The sequence below is a fragment of the Channa argus genome, chromosome 18, assembly GCF_033026475.1.
Source record: "Channa argus isolate prfri chromosome 18, Channa argus male v1.0, whole genome shotgun sequence".
In the NCBI taxonomy this organism is placed as follows: domain Eukaryota; kingdom Metazoa; phylum Chordata; class Actinopteri; order Anabantiformes; family Channidae; genus Channa; species Channa argus.
This window is the reverse complement of record NC_090214.1, coordinates 12,211,045-12,238,950: the sequence shown is the minus strand read 5'-3', so window position 1 is coordinate 12,238,950 and position 27,906 is coordinate 12,211,045. Positions and strand designations below refer to the sequence as shown.

The following is a 27,906-nucleotide window of genomic DNA, read 5'->3' as shown; positions in this document are numbered from 1 at the left end:
GATATTTGGTTGTGTACGCAGTATTCTGAGAAATTATGATAAAAATCAAAAACAGACATTTTTTGTTGTTGGTTTATTGTAGCATGCAATTTCATGTGCTAAAATCTTTCTTTTCATAATCCATCTTTCAGTGTAACACAGAAGCAATATGCTGCTTGGCCAAGCTGTCTGTAAGTCAGTGTAATACAGGTGAACAAGCCAACAAATGCACAGCAGAGTCAAACAATACTCAGTTTCATTAACCATTAATAACACAAAAATCATCATTACCATAGGTTAGACCTACTCCAGTCCTGCATTACCATACAATAAGTAAAAGGGAAACCTTTCACAATGTGATATTTCCAAGGAAATAAATGGAATACGTAACAGTATTATTCATTAAGGGGACATTTTAGATATGCTGTCTCTTAAGGACTACTTTCCTCATTCTGAAACATTACACAACTGCCCCAATGATTTAAACATTTAAATATTTCTGATTACCACAGGTTGTATAAATGAGTGTCTATAATATAAGTCCATCTAATGATGGTGCCAGGCTATAAAATGACGGATGTGTACCATCTCTTAATAGGTCATTTACATTTCAATCGAACAATAGATTCGCAAATAAAATGTCTAATACAGACATGAATAGTCAGAAAACATCAGTTTATCTTATGTTTCACAATCAACAAACAGGCTTTTCCATATAATATAGAATAATGAGACACTTTCTTATCTAAAAAGATTTTTCAACAGTTTGAGCAAACTCTCAAATTCAAAACAAAGCAGACTTAGAATATACCAAGAAGGAAAAAAATACCATTACAACAACCAAATGTGGTAATTACAATAATAGTAATAGCAATATAATCTCTATTAAACAATAATTTTCATGAGCAAACAAGTAAAATGCTGCAAACAATCTTTAGCACTTGACGTGGCCACACAGTGGGCATGTGCAGAACTGTTACAGCGCTGGGTGTGTTGTATCACAACTACAGAATCATCAATACTCCTCTGCCATCACAAGAGGGACTATATTGCATGCATGACACAGGATGCAGGGAGGACTGAGGAGGTGGGGTGACAGATAGGGTGAGGTTGGCACTCATCGGCAGAGTGCACCTGCTGGCAGTGGTGGGATGGGAACTAGTGCAGTGCAGTTAGCCACTACAGCACTGCTCATTTAGCCCCTTCGAAGGAAACAGGGAGTCTCACTTTGACATAAGTTCAATACTCAATACAATACTGTTTTTATGTATAGTAGTGCCAAGCCCTTTCCAATGAGAGCAAGAATAGCAAAGCCAATAATTATACTGAGAGGCAAAAGAAAACACTTGCAAAGTAAACTCTGGCAAAAGAATAGAATCAGCATCATAACTTTGGCCCATCTATGCTGTGGTTGAAAGGACAATGGGCAAGTGAAATTCAGGCAAATACTTCCAGAAAATACCTAAAGCGATGAAAATATAGAGAAATTCAAACTAGCTGAGCAACTGAAGTCTTCCCTGAGCAATTCAGCTGGACGAGGATCTAGCCTCCCCTAACGGAACAAAGCAGAACTACAAGAGACCTATCTGCAATTTGAATGAGCCTTTTCTTCCTTGCATACTTTACAGCTAAAGCATATGAAAATTAGTAAGAAAATGGCAGAGATTGATTGTACTGTACTGTATTCAACATGGCACTTAATGTTACATGACTTTACGGTGTAGTTGTAAACAGATGCCGAGCGACGGTAGGGAGCAGCTAAATCCTTGTGCCGGCTCTTACGTTTGACAGTCAGTCTTTTCCATTAAACGTGCCAAACGTTTTTTCAAAAGATTATAACATCAGGTCAAACTGCATTATTATCTGCCTATATGTTTCTCAGCATTTGAGTGGAAGATAAGCGAAACCCCAAATAGGTCTTTAAGCCAACATTTCATTGTTCATTCTTGTCAATAAAATGACTCAAAAACCTTTCCTCATACGTACAGTGATTCTGCCATCCTTTAAAAAAGATGCTTGCTTTTCAGGGAGTATTTTTAAGGTACAGTAGCTGAAGTGAGAGGAAATCACTTTGTACACAAATCTCATAAATTTAAAAATAGTTGTGAACAAACCCAGTGGAGCCTTTGTGATCTTAAATCACATAAATCTAAAATGGGTTAATGTTTCATGGTATTTATAAAAGTCATTAAGACTAAGCCACACATAAAAAGATGCCTCATAGCTATTAAAGAGAATGAGACAAGGCTGGGCTGTATGGAAATCACCCATACTGCACAAACGTATAGTAAACTGGACTTTGGTGGTTTTCAGTGAACTGAATGAGTAAATGCACATCTGATGGCCAGAAAAAACATTAGACAACATTTGACAAGTTTGAAACTCTGTTGTGAATTAAAATAGAGGAAACAAGAGTAACAAAGATCCTGATACAAAATACTCAGACAAACAACTTCACAGAAGTTAGCAATGCAAAATATAAACCAAGTAAAACATTTTAAAAAGTTAAACACAAATATAGAAATACAGAAAAAAAGAAGTGGTGACCCCTCCTTTATGTAGGCTTCAGCTTAATACATCACACATGACCTATGAACATTGTTTACACAGTACAGTACAGTAATGTGGCTGGACTGAAAAACACAGAATAAACCATGGGCTTACAAACATGGTTGCGTTCTTGCGTCTGAGATCACTTTTATGTGTAGGATAAAACCTCTGAAATAAGACAGGAATCAGTCAGTGAGCAAAATGATTATTTAGCCATCTTAAATTTTTTATTTTATGAAACACTAAGTAGAAAAGGTCACTGTATTAAATGTTTGTGTGCGAATGTGTGTAGTGTGTGTAAATGACAAAATGTATACACCTGGTGTGTGTGTGTGTGTGCATGTGTGTGTAAGTGAAAGAGAGAGAGAGAGAGAAAGTGAGAGAGAGAGAGCGGGGGAGACAAAGCTGAGAGTCTGTTCCTAACTTACAATCGGCAAGATTAAATGCCAGGAATTACAGGCACACAGAGATTAAAAGGTAGGAGATTATTCTGTATAGAAATCTGCCAAATAAGCCTAATCTGTGGCTTAAATTGTTTGTATGAGATAACTAAGAAAAGACTTGGAACATAGTATATGATAGACTTTTTTGAAGTATAAATGCACACTGTTTGTTGTTGTCCCCTGCAAACTACACGGATTAACATAAAAAAATTATAATGGGGCATCCATTCTGAATATGATCAAATCACGTAAACATGTTATACTGTAGTAATACAATGCTAAAAAGTGAATCATGTAAAAATGTAATCTTGATTAATTGCATTACTATGACATCTTCAAAACTAATCATTTTTACTTGATTTGATCAGATGCAAAAAGGATGCACCGTCATATTTATTTGAGCGACAGACCTTTTACAAATTCAGTTCATGACTGTGTCTTTGTATCTGTGATCTTATGACTTGAAGGAAGTCAGAGGTCCAAGATCCTAAGAATCATGTTTGATAAAATAGCTTGGTCACTGCCAGCATAGCAACAAACTCTTCTTTTCTGCAATGTCTTTTTTTTTTTGACTACACATTTTTCCATTTATGTCACAATTTTAAGGAAATCCTTGTGAAATTCAGCAGCACAACAAAGGCTATAATCATAACCAGTTGCACTGAGATTTATGAAATCATTGTCAGGTAAAGTTGCTTAGCAAAACAAAGGCCTTAACATAAGAAAATAACTCAGATGTTTAAAAGGTGACAAAGATTGTTAAAAGGGCATAGATAATGCCACAGTTTTGTTTAGGGTATTGTTTAATAGCTACGTGGGGCTTAACTGTAAGAGGAAACATGTTTTTTTCCAAGGCACAAGCTACAGGGCATTTACATGCATAAACTCTGTTCATTACAGGTTGAATTATTCAAATTTACTTACACATATGGTAAGATCTCACTTCCAGCTGTTGATCAAGCCTACATATGGAAAATTTAAAAAATATGTAAAGTAATATACTGAAGTTGTCGTATATTCACCTACTCTATGGGCTTTTTGTGTCAGCCACTGATGATGTGAGATCTCCAGCCTTTCTCTTCAGTGAAACTGAAATTTAAACTGCAAACATGGAGAATTCAGCATCTGATGTAGGGGTAAATTGATCATGTACCTTACTAGGCCAAACAGTCATATAATTCAATTATTTGTGGAGCTTTACATCAGTGAAAATGACCACTTTGGCAGCCGGGCAGTGTTTTCACTTGCTCCTAACAGTGTGGAAAAGTACAGACTGTTGACCCACATCTGTCAAGTTGTATTTAGGCAAACGATAGGCATATATGAAGGCAGGAATGAAATGGTATTCCCTTTAAAGTAGATCTAGTTGTGGGCTAGCGACTCAGCTCTAGCTTGATGCAGGTCGATGTCTGATTTTGTGTCCCCTTAGCTTCCATTGAGCAGCATCTCTTTCGCAGGCTTTTCAGGACAAGCCCGAGTGGAAGTATCCCCCAGTAGCGGAGGTCCAGTTCGTAGCACCAGCTTTCCAACACCCAGACCTCCTGAGACCAAGCCTCCGGGAGACAGAGACTTCCTGAGAAAGAGAAAGAAAAAAGGAAGAAAGAGAAGAAAACAGGGTAAGGAGATGTGATTTGCAAATGTTTCTGCACACTCTATTCATTGCATTAATTTCTCAATCAAGAAAAAGGACAAGTCAGACCGAGGACTGTTAAACACCGGTTACCATGGTAATTCACCTGAAGGCCATCTTTTTCAGGAGGTGAGAATCCAACTTTTCTGTCGACACACCTTCTGTTAGGGGGAGCTCCTCCACAGGGGATGACAGGAGGGGAGAGGAGCAGCGTGGTGGGAGGATGTGAGAGCCATCCTGAGAGTGGGGGGTAGCCAGGTCTAAAGATTCCTAGGAAGCAGTTATGATTAAAAAAAGTTACTTACATATATAACATTTCACACAGCATTAATACCAAAATCCTGGAACGCAGAATTTCAACTTTAAGCCTCAAATCTCTGAAGAAACAATTAAACATCATCCCTGTATTCATAAGTGTAAACAGAACATGATCCATCACTCTGGTATTATTACCTGAGACTTGCTCTCCTGGTGGTCTGAATCTTCCAAGTCCAGAGCACACAGTTCAAGCTCAATGTCTCGATCTGGATCGGGTTCACTCTCAGCCCGGTCTCGTTCCTGGCAGAAAGCATTCTGATGGACGTTCAGATCCGAAACAATTTTTTCTCCACTGCTTATTGAACTTCGTCGACCACAAAGCTCTGACGCACAGAGCTGCTCACTAAAACACACCAAAATACAAAGAACTGTAGCACCTTTTACAAAAATAACAAAGAGCAAATGAGCCCAATCTCAATTTGTTAGCATCCATGGTTACAGTAAAAACTCAATAAAAAGATGCAAATCAATTATAAAGTAAAACTAATGCGTTATAATAAAAAGAACATATTCATTACTAATATACTACTATACCTTCTTTATAGTATCTAAATAGTATAGTATCTTTAGTAGTATCTAAATATATTTATTTAGATATACATTATGCATTATAATCATTGTAATTATACTTGCAAATATGTCAAAAGTACACTAGTAAACTTCAGTGCAGAGGGCTTTCCTGATTCCTTTTCCTGATTGCCCCGTGTGTTTTTAACAACCAGCTAACCACAGACAGGAAATAACTGCCACAGAATGACCACAGACAGGAAATAACTGCATTACAATGAGATGCAAAAAAGTACTTAGAGTGGAGAAGTGAGAACAAATGTTTTAAGAACAATAGGAAATTAATTTCCATGTGTTTCCACAAGTATTTAATAGAGAAGAATGCAACCAATACTGTGAAATTACCTTTATTGTGTCATCAAAGATTTGAATCATGCACTTTGAGTTTGGAGAACCAACAAGGTTACTGCAGAGTTGGTTTGTTCGCCTGTAATTCCTTGACATGAAAGACCTGTATAAAAATAAGCTGCTACAAATAGAGCTGTGTACCTCTCTAGGAAGCTGGAGTGACTCGAAGAATCTGATCCTCTGGAGCTCCATCTGTAGTCACTGTGATCTACGTGGGGGTTATAATCTGCCAGAGAAAAAGAAATACAGTTACACTTACCATAGGATAATAATATTGTACATATATAACAAAAACAATTGCATATTTGTATATTAAACATATATTTTTTACAAAGTTGTTCACAGATAAAGGAGGGATAAATAACAAGGATGTACTGATATATACAGTACAACTTGTATACTATTTTAAATCATTAAAATAAAATAATAATAAATAAAATAAACAAATTCAAGGGAAACTGCCTAACAAATAAAAAAATTAGAAAAGGTTTGACCTTACTGTTACACAGAAAAACCAAACATTAATACCACCTGGGGGTTTTAATGGGAAAGGAGGGGGAATATTTGTTGCTGGCTCAGATCAACACCATACTGGTTCTGCAAAATGGCTTAGGCCAACCAGAGTGCCCATTGTGACCCCTGTGGTTTAAAACAACCAAGTAATTTAATTGTTGTGTCTTATAGGTTTTTTATTTTTGTTTATCTTATTCCCTTTACCTTTAAAGTTGATTGGGGTGGTGCTGGCACCACTCTGGCATGCAGTGGCTTGGACAGGGTCTGTGGTGTGATAGCCTGTGCGTGAGGCCCTGGATATGGCACCCCACTTAGAGATAATTGGACCCTCGCTAAAGGGAATGATGGGATCCTCATCTTTCAACCGCCGGTAGTGATCTAATGAATGCAGCCATCGTTTTCCGACACTAGCACTGCTAACACCACCACCTCCATTACTGTCCAGCTCCTGCATGAGAAAAAACATGGACACTGTTAGACAGACAACCCCACACATATTACACTGCCACAGACAGTGATATTGAAGCAAGATAAAAATTTGTCTTTTGATTTGTGTCTACAGATGTGCTTGTGTGTACAGGATGAGTCTCACCAGGTGCTCGGAGCAGGAGTGAGCTGAAGTGTGTGTGAGTGTTTCTGGCTCAAAGGGGCTGAGGCAGGGGCCGATGGTACCACATGACCACGGTGAGTAGTGTGCTAAGCTCTCCTCACCACTGTACCTGCACCCCATGCACTGTCCTCCACTGCTCTCCACATGCTGAAGAAAGGAGAGGCATTTGAAATCAATGGTGAAACATTACTTTGCTTCATTTGTGTGTGAGAGACTTGCCAATTTTAATTAATCTGCCAAAAGGATACAGGGATTTGTGGATATTTTTTTTTTTTTTTGACTTTGGGGCCACCTAAGGACAGTAGTTAAGCTGGTTCAGCTGAACTGTTTAACTGAACCAGCTAAACATTTGTTTTAATGAGACAGAAAAGGTGTTTTGGGAGGGGAGCTATTTGCTCAATATTGTATAAAAGACACTCCAGGGTAATTCTCTCTAAATTGCAGCAATGCAATATTTAGAACTTTAATGATAATTGACAGGTGTTTGTTTTAACTGAGAACTGATGCTCTCACACCAAGGGGTTATATGCTGGCACTTTTCTGCCATTCCTTTGACAAGTACAGGATATCATTAAATAGAAATAAACAACAGGTCTTTTTGCCAATAGTCTTGCTTGTTGACACTTGTTATGCAGCAGTGGTTAAATTAAATGAGACAGGTAAACAAATACCTAAAATATCCTTGTGGTTTCTTTAATAAGAGCTCAATTTCTCAAGCAGATGACTTCATAAGAAACATATCTGACATGCTGTAAAACAAAGTTTTACTCAGCTGAAAGTCTGAGTCACTGCTTGTTAATATCTCTCCTCTCACTTTTTCTTATTTTCGCTCTCCTTCTCTGTCTCTTTCTCTCTCTCACATACACACGAATACACACACACACGCACACATGCCACAGTTGCACATTGCTATGATATCCTCCTCCCCAGTTGCTAAGCAACTATCTCCCACTTACACAGCATTGGATGAAGGCGAAGTGCAAGCTTTTGGGATAGGAATGAAATTCAACATATTTTTTAAACTGGTAAAATAGACAAGCAACTCATTAGTGTCATTTTTAGGTCACTGCAGTGACAATATGAATAAACTGGTCCGGATGACATTTTCATCGCCATTTTTATAAATCCCGCCAACCATGCTCTGTGTGAATGCTGTCTATTATTTGATTTTTACCTCAGTTCCAAAATCCATGGTGAAGATGGGGGAGGACTGGGAGGGCCTATTGGTGTTGTGATGGTGGTGATGATGAGCCCACTGTTCCTGCTTCCTTCTGAAAAGATCTTCATAGCCTAGAGGGACACGGCCATAATCCTAACCACAGAGTGTTGGACAAAAATGGAATGAGAGATTTGTTTTCCAAATTAAGATGCTCTGATTGCATTTCATATTTTGGCAAGGTCTATTATTGACAGATAAGTCCTTCTAAAAATGGGGCTGTCAATAACAATAAAAGAGCTTTAAAATAGATTTCAGCGCAACACAACAACCCTCACACTTGAAGCTTATACTGTTAGATAGGTGTTACTGACGCTAATTTTATAGGGGGTGGGGGCCTTATAATGTAAGGCTTTTTTGTGTTCATTTGTTTTGTTTAGTTTTTTCCATTGCCAAGTGTGGGTGATGCAGTACAGTGGTTGAGTGTGTAGTGCTGAAGCCTCATAACTAGAAGGTTACTGGTTCAAATCTACTGGCTGCAGTCTTTCTGGAGTGAGCATGTTCACCCTCTGCTTGCGTGGGCTTTTCTCTGACTGAGTGAGCGATCTAAGTTAGGTTAATTAGTGACTCTAAATTGCCTGTAGGTGTGAATATGAGTGTAAATGGTTGTCTGTCTGTGTGAGCCTCTCTGTGTTGGCCCTGAGATAGACTCCCTCTAGTCTTGCCCAGTGGCGACTGGGATATGCTCCTGTCCCCCGCAACCCAGAACAGGATAAGCGATTAGGTTCACGGATGAATGAATGGAAGTCTGGGTGTTTAATGTCCATTCCTGCAGAACGGAAGCTTTTTCTTCTTTAGTGGTTGGTGACAGATTTGATAATCAGTTGGAAATCTCTAAAAACTGTTTTATTTGATTAAACATTTTTAATTTGCATGAATAATAATTTTTAGTTATCTGTTATATAACAAGATTTAAAGATTTTTGACATTGCATCACCCATCTATCCACCCAATCGTCCATCCTCGATGCAAGTGCAACGTGTTGGTTATTTGCAAATGTTGCAAGGGTCCTCCTCCCTTATTTAACATTCAAATAATTGTAGGCTGAAATTAAAATGCATTAAAATTTTTCTCACAGAACATGTGGCCACACATGGAGCACTGTTGGTAAAATACATCATAGTATTGCATTAGTCATACTGGTAATGCTGTATGATGACATGAGAACAAGAGAGGAGAGTGGGAGAGGTAGAGACATATTTGGGTGAGAAGTGGGAGGACTACAGAGGAGGCTGAAGTTATATACTGCAGCTCTGTAGCTGGCAGGGAAGGTAGAGGTGAGATAATATGTGGGTGTAAAAGAGAAACCGAAGGAAAGGAAATGTTGCTGAAAAGAATGCTGCAATGAATCTGTTCATTGAAACACGGACCAACATCAATAAATACAGATGGCTTCTCTGGTTATAAGAGAACTTAGATGATTAACACAAAATTAAATTTCATTTAATTATTAAACCCTACAAAAAAGATTATTTTTAATTACTGTATTGGCCTGATTGGATTAAATATATCTGACTTCACTAATTCCTCTAGATGATGTAATTTGGAGGAGGTTTTTTTTCCTGAATAATTTTTTTCATATAAACAAATGGGAGAATTTCCTGTCTTTTTAAAACAAATACATCTTAAAATAAAACATCAACATGGCGACATCATCTGATGTGCGTCATCAGAAAATAAATTCTTCCAGAAGTTATTATTCTTGTTGGCTGTGGTGTAAAATGTGTGTTACTTCACCTACTCTGTGTAGCCCTGCACGATGTTCAGCTCCAGAGCAGTAGTTGCTGTCTAGAGAGTTGAATCTCTCCCTGAGTGGAGGCTGGTAGACAGAGGAATGTAGCACCTCTGGAGGCAGTGAGTTGCTCCTGGCATCCTCTCTGTGGTATAACTGTGACAGTAATCACCATCATGGTTAATAAAAGTGTGGAATGATCCTGTTACGTGTTGTAGAGATAAGATAATTAACAGAAGGCTCACCTGAGGCCTCCATACTCTCCTGCTGTCATAGAGAGGAGCATAAACCCCATGAGCAGGAGCCAGAGGCCCATACTGAGGCTGCCCTGGGTGGGAGTGGAAGGTAGGAGGACCCATCCGATCTCTAGGTGGGTGTGGTGGGTAGCCTGATGAGGAGGAGGAAGGTGGGTGTGGTGTTTGTGGATCACTGGGGTATGAAGATGGTGTAGTGCCAGTGGAAGGTGGTAGAGAGGATTCTGCGACATTTGATGATCGGTAAAAGCGAGCCATGCAGGATTTGTGAGGAGTGTGAAGAGCGGATGGGTAGTAGGAACCTGCTGGAGAGAAGTAGCAAAGAAACACAGATGATAGAAGTAAAGTGTGTTCGTTTGCACTTTAATAAGCCAACAATAGAGTATTTTTTTTAATTTAAAACTTAAAATTGCCTCACATGTTGTTTGGTAATGGGCTGTGTCATAAGCAGAATGGTGCTCCTGATAGTACAGCTCTGACACCTGAGAAGGATGCGGTGCACGCAGCATGAACTGACCATGTTTGGGTATAGAAGCACCACCATCAACCCGCCCAACTGTAGTCAGAGGAGAGGATGCTGAGGAGTGGCTGACTGGAGTCCTGGGAGGAGAGATGGGCTTTCTAACATAAAGAAAGAAGAATTAAAACATGAATTGACTTGAAGATAAATATGGTCTGACCTTCCCCGTTGCACACACATGTTTGTGAAGCATTATTTGTCTGCCAAGATCATATGGAAATATGCACTGTATGCAAATACACATTAGGTTTTCAAAGTGGGTTTCCATTAACCCATTCAAATGCCCAAGATAAAACACCAGTCGACAATTTTATCAAAATTGTGTGAATAGACAAGACATGCAAAATACATTTACTTATCTATAATTATAATTTTAATCTAGTTTTTTTTTGCTTATTACTAGATTAATTTATTTAGACAAATGTGACTCCTCATAATTAACCGTACTAATTTGGTCATGAAATTTGGTCAACTATTTAAGATGCACAAGTCTCATTGCATGAGTGGATGAATGGTCTTACTGTTCTGTTGACCCTGATTTGGTTCTGTTGTTGCTAGATAACCCATTGGACCCATTTGCCCCATTGGATCCATTTGGGACTGCTCGCTTCATATCCTCCATCATGTCAGGCCCTCTGGAGATAAGCTGGGGGTGAGTCAGTCCAGGAACTCCCTCTGTTAGGCTAGCTGTGGTTTCCCCTGTGCCTTTGAGCCCCTGGCCGACTCCTGCAGACACATCTGTCTCCATAGTGAACGTTTTACTCAAAACCCCTGGTGCTAAAGGGAAAGCACGACTCACACTGCTGCTCTTCTTGTTTCTCAGTCTAAACCTGTAGAGAGTAGAAAAGACAACAGAAAAGGTCAGTACAGGGGGCAGGATTTGTACTTAATAAAGTATGTTTGTTTGCATTAATACTGCAATAATATTTTCACAGATTAACTTTTTTAAAATATAATAATAATAAAAAAATACACTTAAAAATGGAGCTGGGAGAAGCTGTGCAGCTACTGATAAGAGCAGAGAGAAGATAAACTTGAGCTGTGGCTACAGACCTGTCAGCTTATGCTTCATTCTCATACATACATATATTTTAATTAACAGCGAGTGTAGCTAATAATTTAGAAAACACAAACACATGTCAAAACAATATTTGTGTAGAATTAACTTGAGCTGTTACTTTGAATCTAGAACACAGAGACAGGGAATTCTTCCTGAGAATATGTAAGTGGCCACTTACTTCTCCAGCTCATCCTGTGTGTGTGCAAATGTACAGTTGGTTCCTCTGGGACAGCCTCCCTGCTGACGGAGGTCTCTGCACATGCTGGTCTTATACTTGCTGTTGGCCTGAGGCTACAAAATGCATAGATACATTGCGCATTCAACATACAAATACTTTGATAAAAAGTATTTTATGATAATGATAATGATATTAGTTATTGTTTAGTTTTAACAGTGTTTATATAATGTGTAGGGTGACACTAATTAACTACATCCAGAATTATTCTAATATTAATTTTCAATAAAATGAACAGAGGAATAATGGCAGAAATCAAGAGCCACAATTAAGTTAGGACTGACAAATTTAAAAAAAACCTTTATTAATCAGTTCTGAGTGAAAAACACTGAGTGTTTATGGCAATGTTCTCATTTCAAAAACTATTCCTCCAAAGCAAAATTTAAAAAAACAGGACACACAGGACACCTTCAGTCTCTACTATACTGTGTGCAGTGTTAGAGGCAAGTTTAAGTCTTCACAGTTGCACTGTTAACAGTTATGTTAACACTGTTGTAGTGTGTCTGTTAAATAATAAATACAGTATTTATTTAGCTGAGCACACAACCATTAGCTCTCTGTTGTTGGTGACCAGAGACCATTTAATGTAGTTTTTAGTATTTTAAATGCTACAACCAGAAGCTGTGCCGCTGGACCCTGACCCTCTTTTCCTTCATGTTGGTGCTTTTATACAGCCTGGACGGCTTTAATATATCTTATAATATTCCACAATTTGTAACTTGAAATATTTCTTCCATGATCTTATGGTCTATTTGAAATCACGCGTGACAACCAGCACACCTGCGGAGCATCGTGGCTCTTCTTGCTGAAGTTTTGTATGAATTCCACCAGTCCATGAACCACTAGTTTCACCGCCAGCAGTACATTTTCCAGCTCCTCCCAAGATGGTGCAGGGGCATCTGAACACAGATCAATAACACAGTGTGTTAGAGAGATTCTTATTACTGTATAAGGTTTCAGATATTACAGGCACATATAAAAAAGAAATTTGAAAATATCTCTCAGAAAATGTTAAATGGTGAAAAGAGGTAAGCATAAGAAAAAATGTATTGCCGGGCACGACCAACAATTGTCTGAACACAGTGCAATACAGCTTGCTGTAAATAACCATGCGAGTAGCTCTGAGTGACACTGTGAAATGCTAAGATAAGCATTAACGTGCTGATATTTACCAGGTAATGTTAAACATGTTCACCATACAAGCTTAGTGTGAGTTGCTAGTAAGTTCAATGCAAATAGGCTGATGGAAATGTCATTGGTCTCACTGCTGTTTGGTCGAATAAAACATTTCCTTTGACAATGGAACTACTTGAAAAGGGACAATATTTCATGGAAATCCATCCAAAATCTGGACAAATTCAAATTTAACTTGATGGTGCTTAAAAAAATTTTGACAATCTAGCAATTTATTACAATTTTTTCAGGAGCTGTTTAACTTAGCATTTGTCTTGTCTTAAAATTGCAGGCTTTTCAAAGAAGTTCTATTAAATGTAATAAGGCATCGCAGAAATGTGATCAAAAATCTGTATAATACTACGGCCAAATTAACAATCATTGTTCTAATACTTCGCGATTCAATATTATAACTCAGTTTAACCGAGATCCACAATACAGATTTTAATACATATTCCAGTAGCATATAACATGTAAAGCCAAAGCATATCAGACACCCGGCCTACTCACTGTTCCTTGAATATTGATGATTAACAAACAAATACAACCAGCCATTTAATTTCCTGTTAAACAAAATGTGTGCCACAACTATTTTCTTCACCTCTTAAACTCATCAATCATTTTTGGGCGTGGAGAACTTGTTCATTCTGAGTTATGTTAATTATTTAGACTCATTATTCAGAAGAACATTGTTAAAACAAGGGAGGTACCAGGATTGTGGTCTATGTTGGCTAGTAGCTCTAGGTGCTGTCTAAGGCTTGTGAGGTTGGCAGGGTCTCCTGTCCTCTGAAGAACGATTGTTAGCTCTTGAACGCTCTTTGCGAATGACTCTGGAGACTGCAACTGTAGCAGAACACAGAAAAGGGGAGTCAGTCTTTATACTTGATGAGTTTGTTCAATTTAAAATTAAGTTTATGCTGAAATGTATGTGAGGATTAACAGCAAGAGGATTAACCACCTGTTACTCGGGACACTGATACCTTGTCAATGATGGACTGCATATGTGACTTGTGGACCAGGTCTCCATACAGCAGAGAAGACCACTGCTCAGGTGAGATTCGCAAGCCCGCCTCCATGGCAATGTGGACAATCTGAGCATCATGTTCCCTCCTGAGAGCCTCGTATGTTCGAAACTCTTCCTTCAGCTGCATCAGCGAGGAGTCTTCGTCACGCTTAGTCACCTGAGAGGAAGGAAAGGACAGGTAATGGTGGGAGAGAACAAGAAAGAGGGTGAATTAAGAAAAAACTAAGATCTTAACCTTTAGCAGCTGATAATTTTACATTTTGACTTCTCGGCTGGGAAAAATACTTGGATTTGTGTTGTTTTTAAAGAGCTGTAAACAAGGAAATAGTATATCTCCAAAATATTAGAAGGGAAAACCTGTTTGTTACTTTTTTAAGTTATATTTATCATCTGAGGCAAGTGTTGACATTTTGAACGTGCAATGTATATAAAATATACTTTTTATATATGCTGCAATTTTATGGTGGCATTTTGCTGTGTTTCCAGTTTTACCATGTTGGGCGGCTAATGATATTAATTATTCATTTAAAAAGGTGATAAAATGGTATTTTGGTATGTGAAGTCCCATGTCACAAGAGCTGTAGTCACAGTGGAATTTACCTTACGTGGTGTCTTTAGACTAATCCACTAAAATAAATCAAATTCAGATCTGACAAAGGGACTCTCCCCTTCTCAGAATCTGCCCTATGAGTAATCATCATATGACACCAGCGCACAGCGAGGGCAACAGCCAAAATTACAACTGAATCGATTTCATTTGAGCTCTCAATGAGGTCCAAAAACATGAGTGTCAGGTTTTCTCTCTGTTCCTGCACTTTCCTCTGTCTTTCCCTTTACATCTGGGATGTCTGTCTCTGTCCTGCAAGGCGGGGCAACAAGTGCAAATATAGACCAGTCTTACATCACGGCCAGATAGCTGGCATATCTGCCCTACCAGCGATGTGTGCTATCAGATAACAGCTACTAAAATACACACACGATATATATACAGACACCAATGTAGTTGTTACAAGTATAAGTCTTATGCAATGTATATACTTTAAATATAATTAATATCAGTGTTAAGGGAGTTATAAGGAAATTTGCAAAATCCGCCACAGTTTAAGTTATTCAGAAATCGACAAATTTTAAGATAATACCTGTTTTTGTTTATGTTAAATGCATAGTTTAGTGACCATGACTAGCAGCATAAACAAGTATCAATTTAAAGCAGTATCTCCGTAGTGGTGGTAAATGAGGATCTATTTAAACATTCTTCATTTAATCAGGTCATTTATTATGGCTTGGGTTCTTGGGACCGCAGCACACTGAGGCTCTTTTGTTAAGTTTTGACACAGGCCACATTCAAAGAGCTGTGCAGCTTGCTCACATGTACTGGTAATTGCACATATTTGTGGTTTCATGTGTATTTATCTCAGTATGGTTAATCATGTTTTCCTGTAAAGTACCTTAAAGCAGGATGCCCTGTAGAGCAGCTGCACCACATGGCCTATGCTGGTTTTGGAAGCCTGGGGGAACCGAGCCTCAAGCTTCTGGACTACAAATAAAACCAGCACCTTCCTGGACAGAGCTGAACCATCCTCCAGAGCGAGTAAAACCAGCTTCAGTGCATCTTCTTGCATGGCTAATTGGAAAGAGTTGATGGGCAAGGTAGGGACACAGAGAAGGTGGGCAAGATGTGGGTATGATGGGAGGAAGCAAAGAGGATGCAAGGAGTGAATCAGAGCGCACTATTGAGAAGAAATATCTTCAGTCACAGGTGGGTCCCCACATGCATGACAACAGTGCAAGCAATACAAATTTTAATTTGCTCCAACAATCAAACAAATTCTAAAAAATTAACAAGTATATTTTTAATGCACAGAGATTCTTGGAACCAGGTGTCCTCAGACTTTTAAATGCACTCATTCTGTTATCATGATGAGAAACAATTTCCCAGTCAGAATCTGCCCTATGAGTAATCATCACAGGACACCCAGTACCAGCACAAGCAGTCAGTTTGAGGAGGCTATCTAGACTGGCATTTTTAATAATTCAAATCTTCAGAGTAACAATATTTTTTATAATATTCAATAGTCAAGTACATTAAGTCATATAAATCCAGTTGGTTTTCTGTAAATGCCATTTCATAATGACAACAGCCTAATAATAATATGCGAGAAAAACAAATGCTGCAAACAAGGTGAATGGTGTTTGTATTTACAGTACAACACAATGGACAGTTCTACTGTTTTGTAAGTGCCAACGTTAGTTTAAAGTAAAAGATATAAATTAATTCTGCGAAGGTTCACAATAGCCTTTGTTACTACTTTAAAAACTAAATTCTAGTTTTAAATGTCTTGTCAATGATGGCTACAGTACAAGATGCAAATTCTTAATCTGTAGTCGTGCAGGTTTCACTCACTCATCTATCTTTGCATGATGTACATGATGTAAACACATCTTGCACACATCATGCACACTTACCAGGTCCCAGGAACTGGCAACCACGCGCCCTCACTGCTGCCCAAAGGTTGGCAGAGAGTTGCTGGGGATTCTGGTGCTGCAGGATGAGCTCTGTAACTGTCCGTTCCCCCAGTGACCGGCCCGCTCGCACTGCCCGCACGCGGCCCTCCTCCTCCACCAGCTGGCAGTTCACCAGGGTCACCAGTTTCCGCTGCATGGGCCGACTAAGCACACTCGGACTCAAGGTGGATACACCTGTGGTGAGCAATACCTCTATGGTAAAACAGTATACCTGTGGAACTTCATTACAATAAGAACATTTACTTTAGTTTGTGTTTTTTAATAGTCTGTCTCAGTATAACTATGTCTAAACGAAGCATAGAAAAAAACTAGCATCATCCTCTGACTAACTGAGAAGTCTAATACAACCTATGGTGGTGAAAACAATCCCTAAACCGCAGAACTGTCTAGAAAACCTGTGATGAAATTCCAGGATGGGAAGCAACCTGTGATGAGAGGTATGATGGCAAATATGATGCAGAGGTGGTGTAGTATAGGGGCATTAAAATGCCAATTCACAGAAGGGTTTAGGCTTGAAGGTTCATCTAACCTCCCACCAAATTTACCATCCCAAGCTAGATCTGCAAACCGCAAGGGGGCACAAGCCAGTGTCTTCTTGTGCCAGTCCCAAGTCTGGATAAATGCAGAGGGTTGTGGCAGGAAGGGCATCCGACGTAAAACACATGCCAAATCAAACATGCGAATCGTGACAAAGACTTCCATACCGGATCGGTCGGGGCCCGGGTTAACAATGACCGCCACCGGTGCTGTTGACCTACAGGGTACCGGTGGAAATTGGACTACTGTTGGTCGAAGATGAAGAAGAAGAGGAGGAAGGTGTGTTCGTAGGCAGAGAGAGAAGAGGAAAGCTAAGAATGTAGGACTGACAGTAGGGACTTTGAATGTTGGTACTATGACAGGGAAGGCTAGGGAGTTGATCGACATGATGCAGAGAAGGAAGGTGGACATACTGTGTGTCCAGGAGACCAGGTGGAAAGGTAGCAAGGCTAGAAGCTTAGGAGCAGGGTTCAAGTTGTTTTACCATGGGTCAGATAGGAAGAGAAATGGAGTAGGAGTTATATTGAAAGAGGATTTTGTGAGGAATGTTCTAGAGGTGAAAAGAGTATCAGACAGGTTGATGAGTCTGAAGCTGGAAGTTGAAGGGGTGATGTTCAATGTTGTGAGTGGTTATGCCCCACAGGTAGGATGTGAGTTAGAAGAGAAGGAGAAATTCTGGAGTGAGTTAGATGAAGTGATGCAGAGCATCCCCAGAGGTGAGAGAGTTGTCATTGGTGCAGATTTCAATGGGCATGTAGGTGAAGGGAACAGAGGTGATGAGACTGTTATGGGCAGGTTTGGTGTTCAGGACAGGAACGCAGAAGGTCAGATGGTGGTTGACTTTGCAAAGAGGATGGAAATGGCTGTAGTAAACACTTTCTTTCAGAAGAGGCAGGAACATAGGGTGACGTACAAGAGCGGAGGGAGAAGCACTCAGGTAGACTACATCTTGTGTAGACGTTGTAATCTGAAAGAGATCAGTGACTGTAAAGCATTGGCAGGGGAGAGTGTAGCCAGACAACACAGGATGGTGGTGTGTAAAATGATGCTGGTGGTGAGGAAGATAAGGAGGACTAAGGCAGAGCAGAGGACGAAGTGGTGGAAGTTGAAAAAGGAAGAATGTCGTTTAGTTTTCAGGGAGGAGCTGAGACAGACTCTGGGTGGTTTGGAGGTGCTTCCAGATGACTGGACTACTACAGCTAATTTGATCAGGGAGACAGGTAGGAGGGTACTCGGTGTGTCATCTGGAAAGAGGAAAGCGGACAAGGAGACTTGGTGGTGGAACGAGGAAGTTCAGGAGTGTATACAGAGAAAGAGGTTAGCTAAGAAGAAGTGGGACACTGAGAGGACTGAAGAGAGTAGACAGGAGTACAGGGAGATACAGCGTAAGGCGAAGATAGAGGTGGCAAAGGCCAAACAAAGAGCATATGAGGACTTGTATGCTAGGTTGGACACTAAAGAGGGAGAGGTGGATTTGTACAGGTTGGCCAGACAAAGAGATAGAGATGGAAAGGATGTGCAGCAGGTTAGGGTGATTAAAGATAAGGATGGAAATGTATTGACAGGTGCCAGGAGTGTGATGGGAAGATGGAAGGAGTACTTTGAAGAGTTGATGAACGAGGAAAATGAAAGGGAACGAAGAGTAGAAGAGGTGACTGGTGTGGAGCAGGAAGTAGCAAAGATTAGTAAGAGTGAAGTGAGGAGGACATTGAAGAGGATGAAGAGCGGAAAGGCAGTTGGTCCTGATGACATACCTGTGGAGGTATGGAAGTGTCCAGGAGAGGTGGCAGTAGAGTTTTTGACTAGTTTGTTTAACAAGATCTTGGAGAGTGAGAGGATGCCAGAGGACTGGAGGAAAAGTGTACTGGTACCAATTTTTAAGAACAAGGGAGATGTGCAGAGCTGTGGCAACTACAGAGGAATAAAGCTGATGAGTCACACAATGAAGTTGTGGGAAAGAGTAGTGGAAGCTCGGCTAAGGGCAGAGGTGAGTATTTGTGAGCAGCAATATGGTTTCATGCCTAGAAAGAGTACAACAGATGCAGTATTTGCTTTGAGGACGCTGATGGAGAAGTACAGAGAGGGTCATAGGGAGTTGCATTGTGTCTTCGTAGATTTAGAAAAAGCGTATGACAGGGTGCCGAGAGAGGAGCTGTGGTATTGTATGAGGACGTCTGGAGTGGCAGAGAAGTATGTTAGAGTGGTGCAGGACATGTATGAGAGCTGTAAGACAGTGGTGAGGTGTGCTGTAGGTGTGACAGAGGAGTTCAAGGTGGAGGTGGGTCTGCATCAAGGATCGGCTTTGAGCCCCTTCTTGTTTGCTCTGGTGATGGACAGACTGACAGATGAGGTTAGACAAGAATCTCCCTGGACTATGATGTTTGCAGATGACATTGTTATTTGTAGTGAGAGCAGGGAGCAGGTGGAGGAAAATCTAGAGAGGTGGAGGTCTGCTCTGGAAAACAGAGGAATGAAGCTTAGCCGCAGCAAGACAGAATACATGTGTGTCAATGAGAGGGACCCAGGTGGAATGGTGAGGTTACAGGGAGCAAAGGTGAAGAAGGTGCAGGACTTTAAGTACTTAGGGTCAACGGTTCAGAGCAACGGTGAGTGTGGAAAAGAGGTGAAGAGGCGACTGCAGGCAGGTTGGAACGGGTGGAGAAAAGTGTCAGGTGTGTTGTGTGATAAAAGAGTATCAGCGAGAATGAAAGGAAAGGTGTTCAAGACGGTGGTGAGACCAGCAATGTTGTTCGGCTTAGAGACAGTAGCACTGAAGAAAAGACAGGAGGCAGAGCTGGAGGTAGCAGAGCTTAAGATGTTGAGGTTCTCTTTGGGAGTGACGAGGATGGACAGGATCAGGAATGAGTACATCAAAGGGACAGCTCATGTTAGATGTTTTGGAGATAAAGTCAGAGAGGCCAGATTGAGGTGGTTTGGACATGTTCAGAGGAGAAACTGTGAATATATCGGTAGAAGGATGCTGAGGTTGGAGCTGCCAGGCAGGAGGTCTAGAGGAAGACCAAAGAGGAGATTTATGGATGTAGTGAGGGAGGACATGAAGTTAGTTGGTGTGAGTGAAGAGGATGCAGAGGATAGAGTTAGATGGAGGCACATGATTCGCTGTGGCGACCCCTGAAAGGGAGCAGCCGAAAGGAAAAGAAGAAGCTAGATCTGCAAATCATTTTAAAAAATGTTCAACTTTCTAATCTGGCTGCACACAAAGCTGAGTTTTCTTTCAGTACAGAAAATAGTCATGATAAGTGTAAGAAAATTGAATGCCAAATTACACTGGCAGCTCAACCTCCACACACTGAATAAGAGAAACTTCTCTTTCACAAATGGCCACAGATAGTCAGAAAATTAACTATTAAAAGCATACATACATGACTTCAAACACACACACACACACACACACACACACACACACACACACACACACACACACAGTACCTTTTGCTCCACTGATTGGTTTCAGGTAAAGAGCCAGCTCTTCTACGCACACCCGGCAGACCTTATAGTGCTCAACCTCTGCTGCACTGCTCAGGCTCACTGGCTGCACATCTGGGACCTACATGTAAGATACACAACATATAACACATAAATAGATAACACACATGGAACCAGGGTAAAATATCATCTTGGTATCTCATTTTCACTTATGTAACTGTGTCTAATTTCTTCCTGACTTACCTGAGCTCCAACTAGCTGCAGCAGGGCACAGTTGACTGGCAGCAGGTCTATGTCAGTGCTGATTGGTGTCTGATCAAAGGGGCAAGCCTTGCGGTGCAGTTTGTGTAGGCAGGTCTTACACACCGTGTGGGAGCAGCCCAGGCTGATGGGCTGGTGGCCACTGCTGTCAAACTCATTGTAACAGATAGGACAGGACAGAAACTCTGTCCACTGGGCCGCCTGCACTGGCATCCTGCCACCACACCACTGAAGGAGGCGTAGCGGAGCTCAAGGGGAACACATGTCAACAAGCCGTGAAAACAGCTCCTCTTTGCCAGTGCTGATGCTGACTGTGAGGGGCAGATCACAATGATGTGTATTAGTGATTCTTCCATTTAATATTTATAGGTAGCCTTTTAAAACATTTTATAAATGACACATTATGAAGTAGCTGTAAACAGTTAAAGGTCTTTATAAGTGTTTATTGTTGGAGATTCAATAATCAAGTCTCCACATAAATAAGCGGTGAATTACTTTATCTCCTAAAACCTGCGTGCATGGTATAGGGCTAATGGAGGAGCAGCACAATATTACTGTGTGGCCTCTATCCACTGCGAGAAGGCTTTTGATAAATAAACTGGCAGCCTCTTTTGTCATAAAAGTCATAAAATGATATATCTAATGAGAGCCAATAAAGAAATGTTTTCTCCCTTTCTCTCTTCAAAGACAGTTACTAAAATCACAACACTTAATAAAGACAGCACATAAAACCTAAGGGTACACAATTTTTACAGTATTAGATTAGATTAGACATTTCTTTAAAATCACAAAAACATGGAGAACAAACATCATGTCAGACCAAAAGCAGTACATATAGTTTGAATCAGCTTGTAATATTAGCTTTGCTATGCTAAACTCTCATAAAAGATAGACAATATTTGTTGATAACCAAATAAAGGTCCAACATTGAGTACTGACTATTAATTTGAAAGCGAGGTCAGTCATACAGAATAATCTTGGCCACTCCTTTTGCAAGTCAAAACAAACATCCTTCTTCTGTCCAATGAAGTCTTAGAGCATGTTTGATAATGCTAATACTGAACGAGCAAATCAGCGTGCACACAATAATACAATATGAGAGCCTGTGGCGCAGAAAGAAAGAAGAGCGTTTGCCTACAAATCCCACAGTTGTTACATCAATCCCTGGCTCCTCCGGTCACATGTAAAAGTATCCTTGAGCAAGACACTGAACCCCAACTTATAGTTGCTCCCAGTGAGCCTTGGCCAGTTGCATACCAGCTTTCCCATTAGTGTGTGTGTGATTGTGAGCGTGAATGGGTGAATAAGAAGCAGTGTAAAGCGCTTTGAGTGCCAATAGGTAGAAAAGCGCTATATAAGTGGAGACCATTTACATATAACAATAACATAACATAATAAACAAAAAGTCTCTGCATGTTAAGACAGACAGAGCTGACCAATGTTTTGAATCATGTTTCGAGGCCAGCATTTGTTTATGTACTAACTCTAACTCCTCCATACTTTTTAGCCCCTCCTCTATATGATCTAATGAACCATTCCATTAATCAAAAGCAAAACTTTACATAAACACAAAACAAAACAAAACAAAACAAACAGAAGTCATCATTCTTCTTTCTCCATTATGCGAAATGTTGTGGAAGCAGCATGCACACAGCACCTGTTACTTTTAGTCTGTCACATCTGTTCAAACTGCTCATCAAAATACCAGCTGGGTCCCTCACACAGTTGCCATACAACAATTACCCATTCACATAGGTTTGCAGTTAAGAAAAATGCATTGACATAATCCAATAGCCCCTAAATAATCACCTAACACCACCTCCACCAACAACCCCAACCTAATTATAACATTAACCTTTAAACCAAACCTCAAGTCTCTAACAGTCCTTTGCAGTTATGAAGACAAGATGTCCTTACAACGATGTGTCCACACAACTACTTACAATCATGCACATACGCTACTAAGAAGGGAGGAAAATTGGATGAACGGACTATACTTGTCTTTAAAAAGTTTCAGTAATAATAATAATAATAATAATAATAAAACCAACAGTCTTTTTGACGGTCAAATTGAAAAAGAGGAACTGTGCGCATTACGCACGAAACGTACGCCATAACAGATACACCAAGAGCTTCACCTTAAAATATATTTTAGGTATATTATATCATATATAATGCGAGTAATAATCCTAGTTATACACACCTTATACACTGTCCGCAGCACGCGGCGCCCGCATTGCTTCTTTGGTCGCGTGGACAGCTTCGCTCTGTCCTCGCGCTTCATATTTCCTTCCGCGAGGAGCCCAAATATAACACGGATTGCGCCTATTGTAGCCCACAAAGTGCTGAGGAAGAGTGAGGTAACGCTCATGTGATGAAACGGGTTCAAGGGTAAGTTTGGAGGCAACGAAGGTGGGGAGTTTCATCTTGGCGCGTGAGTCTGGATGAAAGTCCCTTTCTCTGTGATGGCAGATTAGGGAGTGGCCAGCTGTTAAGTGTGATTCCCTGGTTGTTGTTACATTGGCAGCCACCTGTCCCTTCTCTGAGCAACTGCTACATCCTGTTTTTATGGACAGCCTGGCAAATTACAAGAATCCTGGCCTTAGCTCCTGTTCTCAGGCTGCCTGTGTCTGTGTGTGCCAAAAAATGATTCCTGCACACATGTCTGAATACCACTCTGTACACTGCCACGCCAGAGTTACATAGTGTACAAGTAGTAGTACAAAAACTACTTCACATCACATAGGATGTACAAAATGCCATAACATATGCACAAGAGTTAAATTACTTGCATGAATGGATCCCTAATCATGTATGCAACATTCACCACACGCACACACAAACATAATGCATTCACCGTCATAAATAAGTCTGGTCTTGTGACAGGGAGAAGTGGGCGTGTTGTGTTATTGCAGCAGGCCTCAACTTCCTCATCAGCCTTCTCTTCCTCCACGATTATTTTCAAATGAGGAAATCGACCTATGATCTCTGTTTTTATCCATTCAGACCTGTTACTGCCTGCAGTTAACCTTGTCTACCCTCCTGAGTGCTTTGAAGTAAAGGAAAACTTGAGGTATTAATTATTACATTACACACACAGCTCTGAACCTGCAGTCTGGAAGTATTTATTAAGGCCCTAAATCCTTGGTCACTATGTTAGGGAGGCCCATGTCATTCTCTTTAAAACCGCCTATCACCTGAGTAATGGTGCTTTGATTCCCGTTTGTATGTAGTAATAAACCCCAATGCTCATCCTACTTGGTAACTTGTTTGTTTCTTCCATTCTAACCTACTTCCTCTGTGTGTTTCATTTGAAGTCCATGGGGACAGGTGTTCACGCCTCTCTGATTGTTTGGTATCGGTAAGCATTTAAAAAAAGATTATTTGTTTTTTTAGAGGACTTGCAGGTAAAACCGCTGCTTTGCAATTTGACAACTGCATCGTTAAACTGTGATACCGTGCAGCACATTAAAAAGCCAACTGTCTGAGCAAAATATTCTCCGATTTGTTGGAAGAAAGCTGCGTAGACCTAAGCTATGATTTGCTGTAGTAGCCTGTTGAGCCACCCACTCTACTAAGAGGAGGATGAGAAGTACATTGTGTCTTTAAAGCCAACAGTTGGCCAGCTATCATCTGGCTCAGGACAGTGAGTCCTCGCTTAGCACCCTCTCTGTCGGGGGGGGGGGGGGGGGGGCATTTGGAGTTACTTTGGCATGTGCCAGAGAGAAAGTAAGAGAGGTTATTTTGACACTGATTTGTTTTTCTTCAGAACTTTAATGAAAAAAAATTCTGTAGTATTGGTCCCTTCACAATATTCAAGGTTTTCATGTTTGGACTTGGGTTTAGTTTGAGACTATGATTGGTTGGTTGGTTTAGTTGTGTTGATATTGCTGTTTCCACCACATGAGCAGCAAGACATATCAGGTAGAGGAAAAATTAGCAGGATGATGTTATAGCTTAAAGAAACAGAAATTGAGGTGTTTTTTCTACAGACATAATTAACTGATAGAGAAAGAGAAAGGAAGCAGAGTTTAGCTGATGTAAGCAGTGCATACACACACTGGACGTGCAGGATTAGGTCATACTGTAGTTTGTGTAAGACTAAGCATGTTGTAATGACCTGTTTGCTTGTTATGGCTACTTCATTCCTCGTGTGTGTGTTGGTTTATCTATCCTTGCAGGCATTTTGTTTTTCAGATCATACTAGGCCAAGACCTTTAAACCCTCAAATAACTACCAGAAAACAAATCTGAAAAGTACAAAGTTTTAGATCCACACTCACTAGGGGCTGCAACATTAAATGCGCTTTCTCAGTGGTTGTTTGAGTACAGCAGGCCCTGCCTCTAACAGACCAATGCTCGTACTACATTAAGAAACTATTCTGCTACACACACAGAGGTCCACACAATAATAGATAATAAACTGACACACACACTACATACCGCAACAGAGCCTGAGTTGAACCTGCAGCAGAGGAATATGAAGTAACACAAGGACTCCCAGCTCCTTCTCATTGTCACCATTAGCCCAGATCTAGAATGTGTGTGTGTGTGTTTCAACAAATCAAATACATCAGTACAACGAATGAACATGGTAATTATTATTCTGTACTCACTCTGCTATTTAAGACAGTATCCCTGCTGCAAGTCTTTGCACTTTTTACACATGCAATAGTTCTCAAACAGCATTGTAATATTCTCTGTATTGACTCTAACGACCAAAACATATCTTGCATCTCCCACACAGTCTCTTCTGCAACATGACCCACAAATTTAACGAATACATTTAATTCACTTAGTTTACAAACTTCAGAGCAGCTAGAACAATGCAGTGGGTAAAACACAACAAGACTGAAACTTCACACCCACCACCCTACTCAAAAACTGAAATAGCCTACCGTGTTATCACTTTAAGGTCATGCAATCTATACAGAACATTAACTATACCTAAACCCTATAACACTTTACTGATAAAAATCATGGCAATTGCGTTTACAGGGACAGGGTTCTCTTTCCGAAGTAGCCCCTTCTGCTTGTAAAAGAAAAACGATGCTTGTAACAAGAGGAAACAGGTAAATTATGAAAAGAAAGCAAAACTTTAACAGTGCGCACTGATGGTGTTCAACAATTTTCAAACACTCAGCATTTCAGACACAAGCCTAAGTAACAAAATGCCAACATATGTGCAGCCTGCAATTACAAATTTCATCACAATCCATCACAAACTGATCATACACACCACTTTGAATTTGTGTATTACAACCATGTTGAAACAGCCAGGTTTGTAGTGAAGGTTACATTACACACTTTATTACACGATTACTACGTCTGCAGTATTCGAGTGAAATGTGGGGGTATGTGGATCTGTGTGATAATTTATTCATTACGTCTGTCATCACTGTGTGGGGGCAGTGTCTGGATGGAAAGGAGGGCAGTCATATACAGCTCACAAGCTATTCTATTACTCAGAACATACAGTAAAGGCCTACTTTATAATCGTGTTTCTGCAGTAACAGGAGACACTAAGCGTTATGCAATTTTAGCAAACCATCAATTATTTGCAACTTTGAATAATACTGTTAGAGGTGGAAAACATCAGGTTATAGAGTACCCTCCAATATGTCCGACAGCTGCACACAAAGTTTATGTTGGCAGTGCTGCATTTCATAGGCTGAAGGATGCAATAAATATGTTCCAATGAGCTAACTCTACCTTGGTGTACCTCAGAAGTCACTCAGAAGAGCAAAAGTGATTTTCCTCCATAAATTTCACATCAACATAAATTGATATTATTATGCTTGGAGGGCAGGACCAAGCAGTCTCTCAGATTACAGCAGCGTAATGTACAGTTAAATGTTTTATTTAGAGCCCGTGGTGCTTGTCTTAAGTCCTTCTGGAAAACCCTTGTTTCTATTTGGTTCTGACTACATTTTTCAGGCCCATAATTTCAATATTCCCTCAGCACCAGTTGCAGAAATTGGTGATGGACTGAATAGTAACAGGTCTAATGATAGAATCCCTAAAATCTGTAAATGCTGATAGATCTCTAATTTATGGCCAAAGGAAATACAAAACGGCTATAAAACGGCTCAAAAGGCTTTGCAGGGATCAAACAAAACCCGAGAAGAAAGTAGCGCACGCCTCTGGATAAGTCACTTACCTCACGCACTACAGCAGAGCACCAGAACAAACATATTCATAGACACCCGCAGGAGCGCATCACAATAATTACACAAATCTTCATCAGTTGCAAAACAACCACAGCTCCCAGCCTTGAGAGACGATTCCCGATACAAGAGCGATATTGCACTGCATTTCATGGCATCGCAGACAAGTCCCTCGGTCCAGCTTTGATCCCGTGCCCCTTTCTGACAGTACGTGACAAACACGTTCGCTCAGGTACGGCGAGCCACACACCCTTGGCTTGACAAACCGAGGCTGAGAGGAGATGGTGGTATCGCTCCGCCGGTGATGGTGCCTGAATTGCACGTCAGACTCACCACCGGGCTGCACAGGCGGGGAGCTGCTGCCCGGCTACGCATCATGCATAGTCTGCTGGAGACGCGGTTATTACAACCCTCCGACGTATCAACCAAAATGCTTGTGCGTAAGTGCCAGGAGCGCTGTGAGGCACTATTTTAATGCTATGAGCAAGGATAAAAAGATGTAAAGGGGCAAGCCGGAACAAGCCGCTTTTCGAGGCGTGGGCTGTCTGGTTTTAAAGGAACAGACCGAGAGGCAGAGCAACAGAGGATGCGCTTCGACAAGTGCGTCTGTCAGGAGGAAGTTCACACAACAAACACACGCAGTTCCCGGCCGCTCTGTCGCAGCTTCGCGTTAAGATGAGAGGAGTAGCCAAAGAAATAAGATGCTCAAACTGGTTTTGCTCCTGTTTGCTCCCGCATGCAATTTGTTTTTGCTGTTGTTGTTGTTGTTGATCTAGTTCAGTTAAATTACGCATGCC

At 40.5% G+C, this 27,906-nt stretch overlaps 1 protein-coding gene across 6 annotated transcripts; it reads right to left on the bottom strand.

Moving 5' to 3' along the window:
- Positions 1-56: 56 nt before the first annotated feature.
- On the bottom strand, positions 57-27,906 carry rc3h2 (ring finger and CCCH-type domains 2). 6 transcript variants are annotated; one of them, XM_067483786.1, is made up of 20 exons: positions 27,103-27,901; positions 20,926-21,254; positions 20,686-20,803; positions 16,639-16,872; positions 15,621-15,796; positions 14,129-14,329; positions 13,859-13,991; positions 12,756-12,874; positions 11,919-12,031; positions 11,202-11,510; positions 10,579-10,781; positions 10,152-10,465; positions 9,916-10,062; positions 8,133-8,270; positions 6,941-7,105; positions 6,553-6,796; positions 5,977-6,061; positions 5,056-5,263; positions 4,709-4,872; positions 57-4,545 (listed from the first exon to the last, which is right to left on the bottom strand). In XM_067483786.1, the coding sequence occupies exons 2-20, from the start codon at positions 21,154-21,156 to the stop codon at positions 4,398-4,400; spliced, it is 3,450 nt and encodes a 1,149-aa protein (XP_067339887.1). In that variant the 5' UTR covers positions 21,157-21,254; positions 27,103-27,901; the 3' UTR covers positions 57-4,397. The 6 variants fall into 6 exon arrangements, with proteins under 6 accessions (XP_067339887.1, XP_067339890.1, XP_067339889.1 ...); XM_067483789.1 differs by having other exon boundaries at positions 10,152-10,462; positions 27,103-27,900; XM_067483788.1 differs by lacking the exon at positions 27,103-27,901 and adding an exon at positions 25,386-25,448.

Bases quoted from the DNA above. Each gene is read 5' to 3' on its own strand.
- rc3h2 (XM_067483786.1), bottom strand. From the start codon at position 21,156: ATGCCAGTGCAGGCGGCCCAGTGGACAGAGTTTCTGTCCTGTCCTATC. The intron at 20,804-20,925 runs GTAAGTCAGGAA...TCTTACATGTAG, and splicing joins TGCAGCTAGTTGGAGCTCAG to GTCCCAGATGTGCAGCCAGT. The intron at 10,782-11,201 runs GTAAGACCATTC...TCTTTATGTTAG, and splicing joins AAATCAGGGTCAACAGAACA to AAAGCCCATCTCTCCTCCCA.